Source organism: Cydia strobilella, chromosome 11 (genome assembly GCF_947568885.1).
Source record: "Cydia strobilella chromosome 11, ilCydStro3.1, whole genome shotgun sequence".
NCBI classification, from domain to species: domain Eukaryota; kingdom Metazoa; phylum Arthropoda; class Insecta; order Lepidoptera; family Tortricidae; genus Cydia; species Cydia strobilella.
In genome coordinates this window covers 10,934,123-10,949,568 of record NC_086051.1, presented here as the reverse complement: position 1 = coordinate 10,949,568, position 15,446 = coordinate 10,934,123, and the positions used below count along the sequence as shown (strand labels likewise).

At 35.7% G+C, this 15,446-nt stretch overlaps 1 protein-coding gene across 2 annotated transcripts in view; it reads left to right on the top strand.

Annotated features, from left to right (window-relative positions):
- Positions 1 to 2,895: 2,895 nt before the first annotated feature.
- Positions 2,896 to 15,446, top strand: part of LOC134745143 (uncharacterized) — a 33,351-nt gene continuing 20,800 nt past the window's right edge. For both annotated transcript variants that reach the window (XM_063679119.1, XM_063679118.1), the window contains exon 1: positions 2,896 to 3,088. In XM_063679119.1, the coding sequence (XP_063535189.1) occupies positions 3,050 to 3,088 (39 nt within the window). In that variant the 5' untranslated portion in view covers positions 2,896 to 3,049. The remainder of the gene's footprint in view (positions 3,089 to 15,446) is intronic.

Sequence of the window (15,446 nt, the reverse complement as noted above, 5' to 3'; positions counted from 1 at the left end):
ACAGACCATAGGTATAAGTAGATACAGCTATGTATATAGGTATCTTGTTTCTAATTATTTTCTCTCTGTATAAACCTCTTTGGTTCACAAAGTATCCCTATATTCATTTTACCGGCACTAAACAATGATGAAACCAACGCTTTGGTCTAGGTCGACTGCCTACCACGATGCTTTATGTTAATTTCATGACCGTACATTGCAATCTGAAACAAATAACATGCTGGAAAAGACCAGTATGTCTAATGGGCAGTATTAATAGGCAAAAAAAAACATAAGGAGGTTCGCAATTCCTTTGAATAATTTTTCTTTTAAATATTCAATTTTGGAAAGTAAACGGTTCAAGGAAAAATATACAGTATACCCTTATGCCCACTTACCCTTCCCAAATTCCCTATTCCCTACCCAAACCCTTTGATCAGTGAAGAAAGAAAAAAAATCTTTCGAAAACTGAAAAAAAAGCGGTAATTTCATTTATGTTTTTACGAGCGAGTCACACACTAATACCTACTCATATTAAAACGTCGCCTAAACTGATTTTTTTTATACTACGTCGGTGACAAACAAGTATACGACCCGCCTGATGGTAAGCAGTCACCGTAGTCTATGGACGCCTGTAACTCCAGAGGTGTTATATGCGCGTTGCCTAGCCTACACTGCGCACCCTCGTTGAGCTTATATTAAAATTTATATGCCGGCTGTACACACTCGTCGAGACACCCCGAGACAGGCCGAGAACGACGTACAGCCGACATTATTATTTAGCTTATTTGTACTTATACACAATAATTAATCGAACGGGCGAGCGAAGCAAACTGAAGTTCTTACATTAAACTTGGAACACACTGCTGGCTAGGGGCACGTCTCGGCATTTCGAGGTTTTTAAGCTGAACTATCAGAGGACAGTTTGATGGACAATAACTTATGTTCTAGTTTAAATGAAATTAGGCGTGTAGATGAAGGCATCATATTTTAGTCATTAAATTATGAGCAGGCTCGATCATGCGGTTATGGAGTTAGAAGAGCCTAGACGGCCAAAAAGCTATTTGTGAGGGATCTTGCTATTCTGGTCATCTTATTTGCAAGAAAGTATGGTCGAGTTTGGTATCAAATGAAGGTGCTCGGTTTACACATTTATAATATTGTTTTTAATTTACGATAATAAAATAATTGGCAAGATAAAAACGAATTAAAATAAACATAACATAGGTAGGTATTTGTCATTTGATAAGAAAGATTACGGCTTATTACCACAGATACAGTTTATTTTAATCTCTATGGTGACTTAAATCCAACTTAAATTTATCAGTTAAGGGCTCCACATATCTTGCAATCAATCGCACGCGGTTTACGATCCTTTGCCGACTAGGTAGGTGCATTCAATTGATCTACCTTTTTGGCGAACCGCGAGTTCTCAGTTCGGGGCAAACTACTAGCTATAATTATATTTCGCCTAAACTATATTAAAATAAAAGTACTGCTGCGAAGATACATAAGTTAATCTTCTCTTTGGAAGGTATTCCAATTAAATCCCAGTTTTTACTCCACTTAAAATGCTTTAAAGTTCACGACTAGGTCGGTCACAGTCGCGGTCCGCCGCCCACAGCTGCCAAAGCCCTGCACCACCTGCCGCATAAAATATTGCCCACTAGTCTTGAACCAATCAAACTAAATTAATGAAACTTTGACTTAATCACTTCCGACATTGTTAGGACTGACAGGAACAAATTAAAGACCAGCGAGTGACCAGCCCTATCATCAATTATATGTATTTTGAAATAAAATATTGATGCAGCTCTATTAGGTATGCAGGTGTGGGTAGGATATCGGCAAATGCTTAAGTCAGTGCGATTAATGCATGTAAAAATATCTGGAACTCGCGTAGTATCAAAGATTTATTCAAGAATATTTATAAGTAATACCTCCACTTTACTTACTTATTTATTAAACGTAAGGTGCACGCTAATTAAAGTAATCTTTGATATAATATATACCTATTGTACGATCATATGTGGACCTATTAGATAAATGCCATAAAACTCGATTCCCACCGGCTTGTCGAGTTTGGGGTAACTGACCACCTCATTCTACAGGTGTCAAAAAAAAACAATCCAAATTACTCCGGCTTGCCCAATTGTCAATGAGACTTAAGTAAATAGACTACTGAACAAAGAATAGAATAGAGTAGAATATAATTTCTTTATTTGCCAGAATACGTATGGTACAAGATGACAACAGAAAAGGAACAAGAACAAGAAGTATGTATGTATATCATTGCAATAGAAACTCGATTTATTATTTAATCTGTACCCATCTTCGATTTGATTGACTTTCTATAATAGTGGATCTAATTTGAGAGTGACTCGATAGACTCAATGAACTCGTAGTCAAAAACTATTTAGTTTATCTTGTCACGCAATCGCTCATTGCGAGATGAAGAGATTAATTGCGACTCACATAACATCGATGACCCGATCAAGCTTCGTCGGCCAACTTGAAACTGCCACTCATCTGAAATATTCCGCGGTCTCTCCACGCGAATGTCACGGTGCCGAACGCGTCTGCCGATAGAGCCCAGTTCCCCTAATCCGACGCCAATCAACTATGTGGATCACGAGATTGCCGAATTGCGAGGCGGATCGGTGATCGTGTCGTGAGAACGGGTAAAGTACTGAACAGGTGGTGCCCTCCCCAAGTAACTGTTCCACCATCATCAAGCGCGCAAGCCGAGCGCGTACGGCGCAGTCCCGTCTCGAGACGTCTAAGCGCACCACGCGAGCTCAGCTACTCGTAGCTATAGCTACCAGTTACCGCACGCGGACGACCGACCGCACGCGCGAACTTATCCAGTGCTCGAGATCGAGATACTTACAGTGCCGAAGTGATAAAATCAAAAAATTGTTTTCAATAATTAAAGTGACCGTTACTGGGCTTTGATACAAGGCTACTCAAGTGCCCAGACGATTGAAGGTTTTTTCACAGTAGCGTCAGGGTAATCGGGGCAGATAGCATTAACGGTTGGCTCGGCGCTCGACTGTGGCCGACCGCAAGCATGACGAGCGCCGACTGCGCTCTCGTGCTGCTCTTGCTGGTACATGTTGTTTTTGTTATTGTGTATGTTTTAAGAAAAATCTATGTTTATGGTAATAAATCCCTACTAATACCTATTATAAATGCGACAGTAACTGACTGTCTGTATGTTACCTGTTCAGGCTTAAACCGCTGAGCCGATTTAGATAAGGTTTGGTATGGGGATATAGTTTGAGGATCGGAGAAGAACATGAGTTTTTATCAATCATCATATATCAAGCTAGTATAAGCTCAGACTTTTCAGCGCCGATGCATGACAAGAGTCTGATATTAAAAGTAAACTTCTAAAGTTTATTTGTGATTCAAATTTTGTGCATGTAGAATTGTGGAATCAAACCCAGGCACTACACTTGTAGGCCAGGAAATAAATGCCCAAAAAAAGTTATAGAGGGAAATGCTTGGAATAAAATTTTTGACTTCGTAGCTTTGTTTGGACTAGTTAGGAGTTGATGGTGTCAATGTTGATACCATAAATGAATTAAGCATCCCCGATTTATACGAAAACGATATCAAACCCGGCCTAGCAGCTTCACTGATGTAGATACCTAATTAAGATAAAAATGAGAAACCTAAATAAACCTTCAAGAGCGGATATCTCAAAAACTATTCATTTTGTATAAGTGGCCATGTGGCTCAGACGCATAGTTACCGAGATATAATCGAAAAACCGAAAAATGAAACCTTCAAACCCCACTCTCCCCCCCAGCACCAGGGTTACAGCCAGGGACTTTTGATATGTTCACCTCCTAACTAGTCTAAACAAAGCTACGAAGTCAAAAATTGTGTTCCTAGCATTTCCCTCTATACCTTCTTATTGCTTGGCCTATTGCGACGCGAGTGTGAGCAGAGAAAGCGGTTCGATTCCTAATCTATATGCATATTTATTAATCTTTAATGGTGAATTATTTAAACAGTATTAACTAAACCTAATAAACTCACCATACGTAACTAGACGTATGAATTAACCATAGCATTTTGTAAGTTATTAATCATCTTAATACACAAGAACTTATTAATGCAAAACATTTCTAAGCTGATTTGTGCTATTTTCAATCACGTTAACTTTATATGACTGTTATTGTGTTCTTGGTAGCTACACGTTGTAACACCAAATAAGCTTAGGGCTAATTAGGTTTTAAAGACTTTAGATACATTTTGCTAAATACAAAATTAAAATAATCAATCACAAATCGGCCTTCGCATACTTCGCCTTAATTCTTGTCGTCACACGCAAGTTTACCTCACAGTTGTTTCTTTTAAGATCGATTTAAATATCTAAATATAAATATAAATATTATAGGACATTCTTACACAGATTGACTAAGTCCCACGGTAAGCCCAAGGAGGATTGTGTAATGGGTACTCAAACAACGATATATATAATATATAAATACTTACATACATAGAAAACACCCATGACTCAGGAACAAATAATAATGCTCATCACACAAATAAATGCCCTTACCGGGATTCGAACCCAGGACCATCGGCTTCGCAGGTAAGGTCACTAGGCCAGAGCGGTCGACCGGTCGTCGTATATTTTAAATCTGTTTACGAAGCCTATATAAACCCTATGACAGTAATTAGGAAACCTATAATTGACACTCACCAAGACTCTATTGGTATAGAATTGAGTTTATGTCCTCTATTTAGTAAGATGGTGTAAAACACATAGGTACAAATAAAAATAACAGAGGATAAAAAAATATAAGCACCTAACTTTCATAAATAATGCTTCGCATTAACAGAAATTGGTTTACTGTTATAAATAACCGTTTCACTTATAACTCTGCAAAGATGCATGCAGGTTTGAAAGGTCACTTATACCCCGCCAACCCCTTTTATATATACACAGTACCAATTAAGCATATCTATAATATAGGATTCCATATTCGCGAGCCATACCTACAAAAGGATGAGTATGCAAAAGTCTGACACTATAAGAGCTTTTTATCTAATCTTAAAAACCCGCTTATAATATTGTTTATGTGTATTGTATATGTAAACACTTTATTGTAGGTACATAAGATATATTGCAAACACAATAAAAACAAAACATATACCATGTACAAAGACGAACTCATCCCTATAAAGGATCTCTTCCAGTCAACCTTTGAGCAATACCTACCAAATACCCACCCCAATATCTACTTAAGCTTAAATCTCAAAGCAATTTTGATCAAACTCGATGCAATTTTCGTTAAATAATTTATGATTCAGGCATTTTAAATAAATGGATAGAATATGTATTATTTAATTTCAGATGAAATTTATTTTTCGCCTAAAAACGGTCAATACAGAAATGCCTTGTTTTGTGTTTACGGTACGGTGCATTGCTTTCAATAAAGTCTTATCGATTGAAATAAAGAGTATGAAGATAAAGATAAAGTTGTAGGCAGCAATAAAGTAATTGACAAGCACGCATTAAATGTGTCAGTAAATGAATATTTTTAGTTAAAGCAGGAAGCGATATAAGCCATTATGGCGTCCTCCATTTACAAAGAAGATTCGTTCGGCCCGATTTCCCATCGCACCTTAAACTGCGGTTTTATGACGACTATTAAAGTAAGAGCAACCGTGCACACCGTAAAAATTCCGTTTTCACATTGTCCGACCCGATATCGGATGTAGGATCCTACATCCGCGTAGTCAGGCCGCGGGGGCGCGCCCGGGCGAGGGCGCCGTCTTTAGCGGTCAAGCACACTACAACAAAAGCATTATGCCTACACATACGCACACAAACAAATATTATCGGTCTGACAGCTGACGGGGGGCCCCGAGCTGGCTGAATTTATCGGAAGCGCCTTTCCGATATCGGATGTCGGAAGGCGCCTATGACAAAAACAGCTGCAGGAGAGTGCCATTGGTGTTAAGTCCGCCTTTTTTGCGTTATTTATCGTTTTTTTAGTAATGATTTATTAAATACATAAATAAATACAAAGAAACACATATATCTTACATTTTACTTCCTTCCGACATCCGATATCGGATCGGACAATGTGAAAATGCTCTAAGCATAAAAGATACGTGATTGAAGCCATTATAAATTAAATTTCACGCTTGGCGGATTTGTGTTAAATGCAGGCAAAAAGTAACAAGTTTGGCTTTGATTGGGTATCTTTCGGGAAAGCGTGTAGATGACCAATTTGTTAATGTTACCGAAATAAGAACTTACCTACAGTAGATTGACACTAGTTTTTAGATCAAAATTTAATTGAGTTGGTAGATTTCTAGTCTGCCAAATCTATGTTTTTGAAAAAAAAACAATAAAACAAGTAGGGTAGGTAATACATAGGTAGGTATCATGAAAGTAGTCTTGTTAGGTGTTGTTGTATTGTCGTAGTTGGACATACCCGAGTCCTTAACTTACATACGTCCATCCAAAGGAGGTAGAGCACAGCGCAAAAGTCAGCACAACTGGGGAAGTACCTCTACCTTACTCTGTAAGTTAGGTATGTAGTGTTGTGTTACTGATGGTGAGAAAGGTTTCCAGTGCTGCCAAGGATGAGTCCTTGTAAGCATTTATGGTCAGCAACGCGCGTGTAACTCCACCTGCTGTGGTGGCTGCTTCACATCAGGCGGGGCCCGCGCGCTGGTTTGCCACCGTCGTCGTATAAAAAAGTTCTTACAACTGATGAATATAGATAATTAGAATAGATAAAGGGCGATGATGTTTACGTTGCATAGTCATTATTAACCAACTGTACAAAAGGAAGGTAATGGTCTCTTGAATTACTGAAGACGCTGTATATCATCATAGAGTAACTTATACTAGAGCGGTACTGTCATAGTAAATTTTGTAACCCCAGTAAATTCACTGCCATCTGTCGACACACTTTAAAACTAAAAATTAAGATTTATAAAAATACGATAAAATGTATTTAAATATGGATAAATGATTTTTTTATTTGCATTAATTACTTTTATGATTTTGACCCATGTTCTTTCACTGATATGCGTAAAAATTGTTAAATAACAAACGAAACCGTCAACGCCATCTATAAGACAGTAGGCCAAAGCTAGTAGCGCCCTCTGAACGAGAATCAAATTTTCTTGATTTTCGAGGCACGTTTTTTCCTAAGACTGTATCCATCTATTACGGAGTTATATCTATCTTTGATATCATTAAGCACGCGCGGTTTGAAGCATTTAACTCAAAGTGGTGTTGCTTATCTTATTTATTTGAGGACATACTTTTGACCGCTTTGATTCATTGAAAATGTTAAGCATACACCCACATTATCGGTACAAGCTAGCAAATATGAAACTTTCTAGGAGTTCATTCAATCATTTAAGTTCAAGGGAAAATTCATAACATTTTTCGCAGACGTATTAAAAAACTTCGTTTACTGTACGTGTACTCTATGTCATTAATGTCATTATGTACGTGCCCCGTGTCTTTTATTCGCCTACGGCTCATAAAAGGCATCACGGGACTCCTGTATAATGATACACTTTGCACACTTGCAATATTTATTTATTATTTTTGGTTTAAATCTTTTTGTGAATTTGTGATATTTTTAAGTGGAAAAAAATATATCTATCTATCTATCTAATAAAATGTACTGTGTTAAAATAAAAACCGGTCGAGAGCATGTCGGGCCATGCTCAGTGTAGGGTTCCGTAGTTACCCTTCCGTCACAATAGGCTAAACTGGAACTATTAGTATAGATAGTTATTATAGCGATGTACCGACTATTGATTTGGCCGACTAGCCGACTAATCGGCCCTTGAAATCTATAAATAATTTTCTCTCTTCAAAGTTTGCATTCGGATAGTCACTGCAGCAGCTTTGTCTAAGTTCGGATGCTTTGAAAAACATTTATTTTGCTCCTTGCGTCGCTTTAGCTTTTCGCGCGCTATTTTTGTACATTTGTTTTAATAAATGAAATGCACAATAGTGTAACTTGCTTAACTGTGCTCAAAAATTTATTAATTTGAGTAAACTGGGTATTAAACATTTGATCAATATTTGCTGTTTATTTCGTTTATTTGCTATTTTTCTGTACCTAATAAGTGGCCGACTAATCGGCCATTTTAGCCGACAAGTCACTGACTAATCGCCGACTACAAATGTGGCCGGATAGTCGGCTTTCCCGACTAGTCGGTGACTAGTCGGTACATCCCTAATAGTTAACATAAAGGGATGACATTATATTTGGTGCCTTTCACCAGAGTTAAACAATCTAGGTACTTTTCATATCGAATACGAGAAAACCAAAAAGACATAGCAACTTTGTATAATCAGTACTTAATTAAAGTTCCTTAGAACTTACTTTCAATCGGAGACTGCATGTCTGGTCTTAATAATCCATAGAAAAACATTAAATTGCAATATTTAATGATTTGTTAATAGGGAATATTACGCGAAACTCTGCGTAGCCACTGCCAGGGCGCCACTACCACAATCTGAGGGTCATCTCTGTCACTCTTGCATATTCGAGCGATAAAGAGGCAGATAGCGAATTTTCGGATTCGCGTTTCCCGGTAGGCCCTCTGTAAGCAAACCGCCTTGATGCATCAATGTCATATTTTATTATCTCTGAAAACTTGTCAAAAACCTGTTAAAGGTACAGTATGTATAAGTTACTCTATGGTTTACTAAAAAGGCTAGTCCTGCACTCCAGTGGCAGAACATTGCAGTAATATACCCTATTAAAGTATGAAAATCAACGGGATTGGCTCTTATTTTTAATTTTTTCGTTCTAAAACTGCCAATAGTCAACGGCATTACTCATTCAGCCAATAAAAATTAAATATTAAATAACAATTGAATGAGTAAACTAAGCAGTCTTTATCTTAATTTTTACTTTATTTACATGAATAATACCAAATAACTTTAAAAACCCATTTAATGTCGTAATAACGCACTGCAACTGTGGCTGTACGTCTTTTTACTATGAAGGAGAGAGTTTTAGCGTTTACTCAAATAGTTTTAATTTAATATGTTTCTTAAGCTCTATATCTATGGTTTTTTTTTTTCATATTTTTTGGATCCATGGTTCAAAAGTTAGAAGGGGGGGGGGGACAATTTTTTTTTCTCGTTCGGAGCGATTATTCCCGAAAATATTTACTTGATCAAAAAAAATATTTGTTGAAGACCCCTACCTACTATTCAAAGGCCTATCCAACGATACCCCACACTGTAGGGTTAAAGCGAAAAAAGAATTACACCCTCACTTTAAGTATACACTGGGTACACTAAAAAAAAAAAATTTAATTTCTTGATTTATATATCCATGCCAAATTGCAGCTTTCAAGCACTAACGATCACGGAGCAAAGCCGCGGACAGACAGACAGACGGACATGGCGAAACTATAAGGGTTCCTAGTTGACAACGGAACCCTAAAAATGAAGGTATAATGTTACGCTGGTTCGCACGAGAACTGGCGTTGCCCGCGCATGCGCGTGCATTAGAATACAGTTCAGGCAAAGGCTTCAGTGAACAGTGAACCGGTCGCTAATTACTGCACGAATGCTGCATAATATTCCACTTGCGGTTAGGGCTGCCTCCAATATTTAATGCATTTCGTTTTGAATACTTTTGTTTCTTTCTATGGGTAATATTAATGTATGTTACCATTCTTTTTCTAGGTAGGTGTAGGTAGATTATTGTTAGATTTAGAGGAAGATCTTCAAAAAACAAATACCTCAAGAATAGTACAACAAAATGTCAATTTTGATAATTTTGACAAGTGTAAGGAAATGAATACTTACGTAAAATTATGCATACAATATTTAAAATTATTAGTAACGAATTGAGTTTTTAGGTTTTTTAATTAATTAACATGCATTAATATTTTATAGCAATGGTTATTACTTAGACTGTACAATTATTTACTATCGCAAAGTAGGTATTAGGTATAACATATTAAGCTACTGTTAAATTTGTTGTTAAGAAAATGATAATAAATATTTTGCCATCCCTAACCGATCCATTCGATCAAATTGATCGACGCAGCCTCTCCGCGCACGCGCGCGCGCGCCTAAAAAGCACGCGCCATAAAGCTTGCACCTAGTTACCTACTCATTCTTACACCAACTTATTTACAGTTTTTATTGTCTCGTATACGTAACGATTTATTTAACATAATAATTAGACCTGTTTTCAGGTGTAAGCTAAATAATTTACGGGGCAATTAAATAGCAGTAAAAGTAGTTGAGATTTTAATTTAGTCAATTAAAATACATATAGTGAATAAGCAATATCAATTTTGAAGCAGTTTTAGAATAGCTTCTTTACGTAATCGGACAGATAGTATCTTGGCGGAACAGGCTTGAGGTTACTTTTCGCTCATGTCAATAAAATGCCATTTTATACTATTTTTTACTGGAAACGTATTTTTACCCGACTGCATCAGAAGGAGGGTAATGTTTTTCGAGCGTGGGTATGTATTTATTTGGCACGCCCTACAGCCCAGACGACTAGACAGTTTTTGACATATGAGGTGTGGTTGAATTTGTCAAAATTATGATAGTGAGAGTGACATAGGCTATATAAATATTGAAAATGGCGCTCGCTAATGAAAAAAGGGAGGGGGGGATTGTTTTTTTTTCTTACTATAGCAATATGGGTACCATATGAAAGCTAGTGAAAAGACCATTTCAAAAATATGTGTAAACAGTCTGGTTTTTTTGTTTGTTTTAATAATAGTTGCAGTTTAATGTAACAGATAATTAAACTTTTTATCAACTTGATGTACAAAACTTATTTTTGGATATATCTGGTTATTTTTTTAAAACATTATATAGAGGATATTCACAGTCACTTGGTATGTATTTTGGAATGATCCATTTAGTCATTTTTAATTTAGAGCAGTTCAAAGTCAACTATGGATTGTGAAATTTTTTAACGTTTTATAATAATTTGTTAGACGAAATAGTGAAAATGTTACAGTATGTTATATATTTGTGATCTACTCACAAAGCCCTTTCATTTGGTACCCCACATTGTACGATTATAAAAAAAGTAAAAAAAATTGTACTGTCGACTTTATGACGTCACTGTAACTACCCCCACCACTTTCGCGCTTGTTATCTCATATATTTGTATTCAGTACATCACACTGAATGCACTGATTCCAAATATACATATGTCCGAGACGACATGAGCGAAAATCGATTTCTAGAAGACTTCTAGACCAAAAACCGACGCTCTAAGACATAAGGTACAAAAGACGATGCTATGATAAACACAAAAAAAGTGTTAGAGCCGGACTAAGCTAACTTTGCATGGAATTTGAAGTGACAAAATGTGGTTAATAATGCCACCCCTCACTTTGTTTCATTCAAGTTGGTGCAAAGTTAGCTTAGACGGGCTCTAGGTTTTTGTCAGGTTCTTTTTGGTTGGAGTAGGTAGGTATAGTGCTTTACAATGCATAAAAAATCAACAACTCACTTTAAATTAGTACTTCCTATTTCCTATGCTATGACTTACTTCCCCAGAACCAATCGATTACCAATATACAAAATTTATTGTAAGTTTAGAGCGATCTCAATAAACATATTCAACGTACTCACAGTTCGTAACGATTAAAACGATTTGTAAATGACGCAACTACTTAAACTTCATTCTCATCGCTATCTAAATGTCCTATCTGCAGAATAATGCAATTACGGAATGAAATGGAACTGTAGTTACATTTTAACTGAACAGATTTCAAAGAGTTAAGTTTGTTAGCTGCTCCATAAGGAGGCACAATGGTATGTAGTGAGATTGTGGGCAACTACTTGTCGACGTCTAAACTGAAGTGACGACCGACGTAATGATATCTCTTTACCACTTCCATGTTCTTGCCAAGAGTGAAAGAGATAAGAATATAATAGTAGATGCGACAATTTCTGCGGTGCGCACGGTAATTACTAATTAGCTTCACAATTATCCCAAACGGCCTGGGAATGCGATAACGTGCCGTGGGACCTCGAATTAAGATTTGAGACATCTAATCTCTGACTGATTTACATGTGCTACTTATATGTGACACTACAAATTTAATTAAGCCAAGTCAACATTTCTAACGCTTCGTGTGTAAATAATTCGGGGAGAAGTTATCGGTTAGTTACCTAGCCATTGGCGCGCATTTTTACATAGCATGTACCGCCAAGAGATATATAGATACTATAGTTACAAGAGAATCATTAGATCGTTACAATAATAAATATATTACAATAAGTATATGTATAAAGTGACTATATTAATTTCTCTTGAGTGTATTTAAAGAAAAGTAAGAGTGTATTTTGTAACTTCGCCATAACGATAAAATCTAGTAGCGCATGTGAGATTATTATGGAGAAATAATCCGATCTTTTATCACCTATTGTTTTTGAGGTTACATATGTTACTTCTTAAGTAAGTAGCAAGACAGCAAAACAACCGTTGTTCAACTTGACGCACGATCAATAGACCTGTACCAATAACTTCTGAGGTTATAAGAATATTAATGTTGCTTATTTTTTATATATAGTTTCCAGACCATATACTAAACCTAAAAATAATATTTTGTGTCATCCTAGGTATTTGCTTAGGTAGAAATATAGGTATTTCTTTTTTCAATCAGCATTCTGTAAAAAAAATATTCGAGACGAAATTCTTTGTTTCCCTGTAAAGGCAAAGTGGCTTCCGACGTACACACGCATTTTGTGTCATTTTCATCCACGGGTATAATGGCATTTAATAAATACCTAATATTGATCCTAAAACGCCTAAAAAAATATTAGAGTCGGTAAGTGAAGTGTTGTACTTTACAGAACATTGTTATATGTTATTCAAACAAATCTGTGTCAAATTCATCCACCGCTTTTATTTAAAAAAAAAAAATTTCTAATTAACACCCTGTATCTGCCACAAAAAAAAATTCATATTATTAAGTTTACGTCTATAATATTATAATACCACATTGAGACATCGTTCATAATTTGGGTCATTTTGATCCACGGTTTTTTTACTATTTTAATAAAACTCAATTGAGCAAGAAGGGCGTGCGCGGGGAAGGGTACCTACGCGGGTGGGGTGCTTATTATACTTGCCGCAATATCAGCCGGCGACTGAGATCTTAATACTATCTCCTTTACCCTTGTTAAGTTAAGACCAACCAAGAGATGGCATTATGAGCTGTCTCGCCACTTAGTTTTGCGATACAGTGTATTTATTTCATTCGGAGGCATAATTACATTGTCTTATCAATCTTACCGTAGTAGGTATATAAATATAATTAAAAATAAACTGTAGGCTGCACTCCTCATACTGACCAACATTTGTGACGTTCCTAATCAAAAGGTACCACTTTCTCTGACAGGTTATTTGTATAAAGATATAATCAAATTTCGTCTTTATGGTAAACGACAAAGTGGTACCTACCTTTTGATTGAGAATGTCACATCAGCGACTTAAAAATTACTTTTGTTTCGATTTTTAGTAGATTTTTTAAGTTTATTTTAAGACGCAATTTATTGTGATTTTTGTTATGTTTAAGCGTGGCAAGCAACATTAATTACATTGATGATGATGTTCATTAAATACAATATTTTTTCATACTATACTGAACTGTCACCCTATACATGAGATTGAACAGCGCCCTCTTGACAATGATCATATATTACTGGTCAGGCTTTAATATGTGTCATAATTTAGTAAAGTCCCCTTTGTGGATTCTAAGTTTCCGAGTTACAGCAGTTTAGTGAAAGCGTTTTTTTTTAAATATAAATTAAGGGTTGAATAAAGAGGAAAGAAAATTTGATTATTTTTGCGCTACGACGCACGGTTTAGGAGATACAGCCCTATAAAGTTTTTTTTATTGTTTTTTTCTTTTTTACATTGTGTTTTTTGTATATTACTTTGGGGTTTCATAAAGGGGAACGAAAATTTAATTATTTTTGCGCTACGACGCATGGTTTAGGAGATCAAGCCCTATAAAAAAAAATTTTTTTTTTTGCGTTTTTTTTTGTATAAATTAATGGTTACATAAAGGGGACCGAAAAGTTGATTATTTTTGCGCTACGACGCACGGTTTAGGAGATACAGCCCTATATAGATTTTTTTCTTTTTCTTTTTTACGTTTTTAAATCTTAATTAAGGGCTTCTTAAGGGGAACGAAAATTTGATTATTTTTCGCTACCATGCACGGTTTAGGAGATACATCCCTAAAGTTTTTTTTCTTTTTTTTGTCATTGCGTTTTTTGTTATTACTTTGGGGTTTCATAAAAGGGAACGAAAATTTTATTATTTTTGCGCTACGACGCACGGTTTAGGAGATACAGCCCTAAAATGATTTTTTCTCTTTTTCTTTTTTGCGTTTTTAAATCATAATTAGGGGCTTCTTAAAGGGGAACGGATATTGATTATTTTTGCGCTACGATGCACGGTTTAGGAGATACAGCCCTATAAAGTTTTTTTGTTAATATTTTTTCTTTCTTTTTCTTGTTTTTGTATATTATTTTGGGGCTTCATAAAGGGGAACGAAAATTTTATTATTTTTGCGCTACGACGCATGGTTTAGGAGATACAGCCCTATAAAGATTTTTTTTTTAAATTTTGCGTTTTTTTAAATATAAATTATGAGTTGCATAAAGGGGAACGAAAATTTTATTGTTTTTGCGGTACCACGCACGGTTTAGGAGATACAGCTCTATAAAGTTTTTTTTCCTGGTTTTTTTTTGTTTTTTTTTTAAGTATTAATTACAGGTTTCTTAAAGGGGTTTTTTAAATTATTTTTGCGCTACGACGCATGGTTTAAGAGATACAGCCCTATAATGATTATTTTTTTAAATTTTGCGTTTTTTTTTTTAAATATAAATTATGGGTTGCATAAAGGGGAACGAAAATTTTATTATTTTTGCGCTACGACGCATGGTTTAGGAGATACAGCCCTATAAAGATTTTTTTTTGTTTTTTTTTTCATTGTGCTTTTTGTATTTTAGTTTGGGGTTCCACAAAGGGGAACGAAAATTTGATTATTTTTGCGCTACGACGGTTTAGGAGATACAGCCCTATAAAGTTTTTTTTGTTTTTTTTTCATTGTGTTTTTTGTATATTACTTTGGGGTTCCGTAAAGGGGAACGAAAATTTTATTATTTTTGCGCTACGACGCACGGTTTAGGAGATACAGCCCTAAAATGATTTTTTTTCCTCTTTTTCTTTTTTGCGTTTTTCAATCTTAATTAGGGGTTTCTTAAAGGGATTTTTTTAATTATTTTTGCGCTACGATGCACGGTGTAGGAGATACAGCCCTATAAAGTTTTTTTGTTATTTTTTTTTTCTTTTTTTTCATTGTGTTTTTAGTATATTGCTTTGGGGCTTCATAAAGGGGAACGAAATTTTTATTATTTTTGCGCCACCACGCACGGTTTAGGAGATATTATA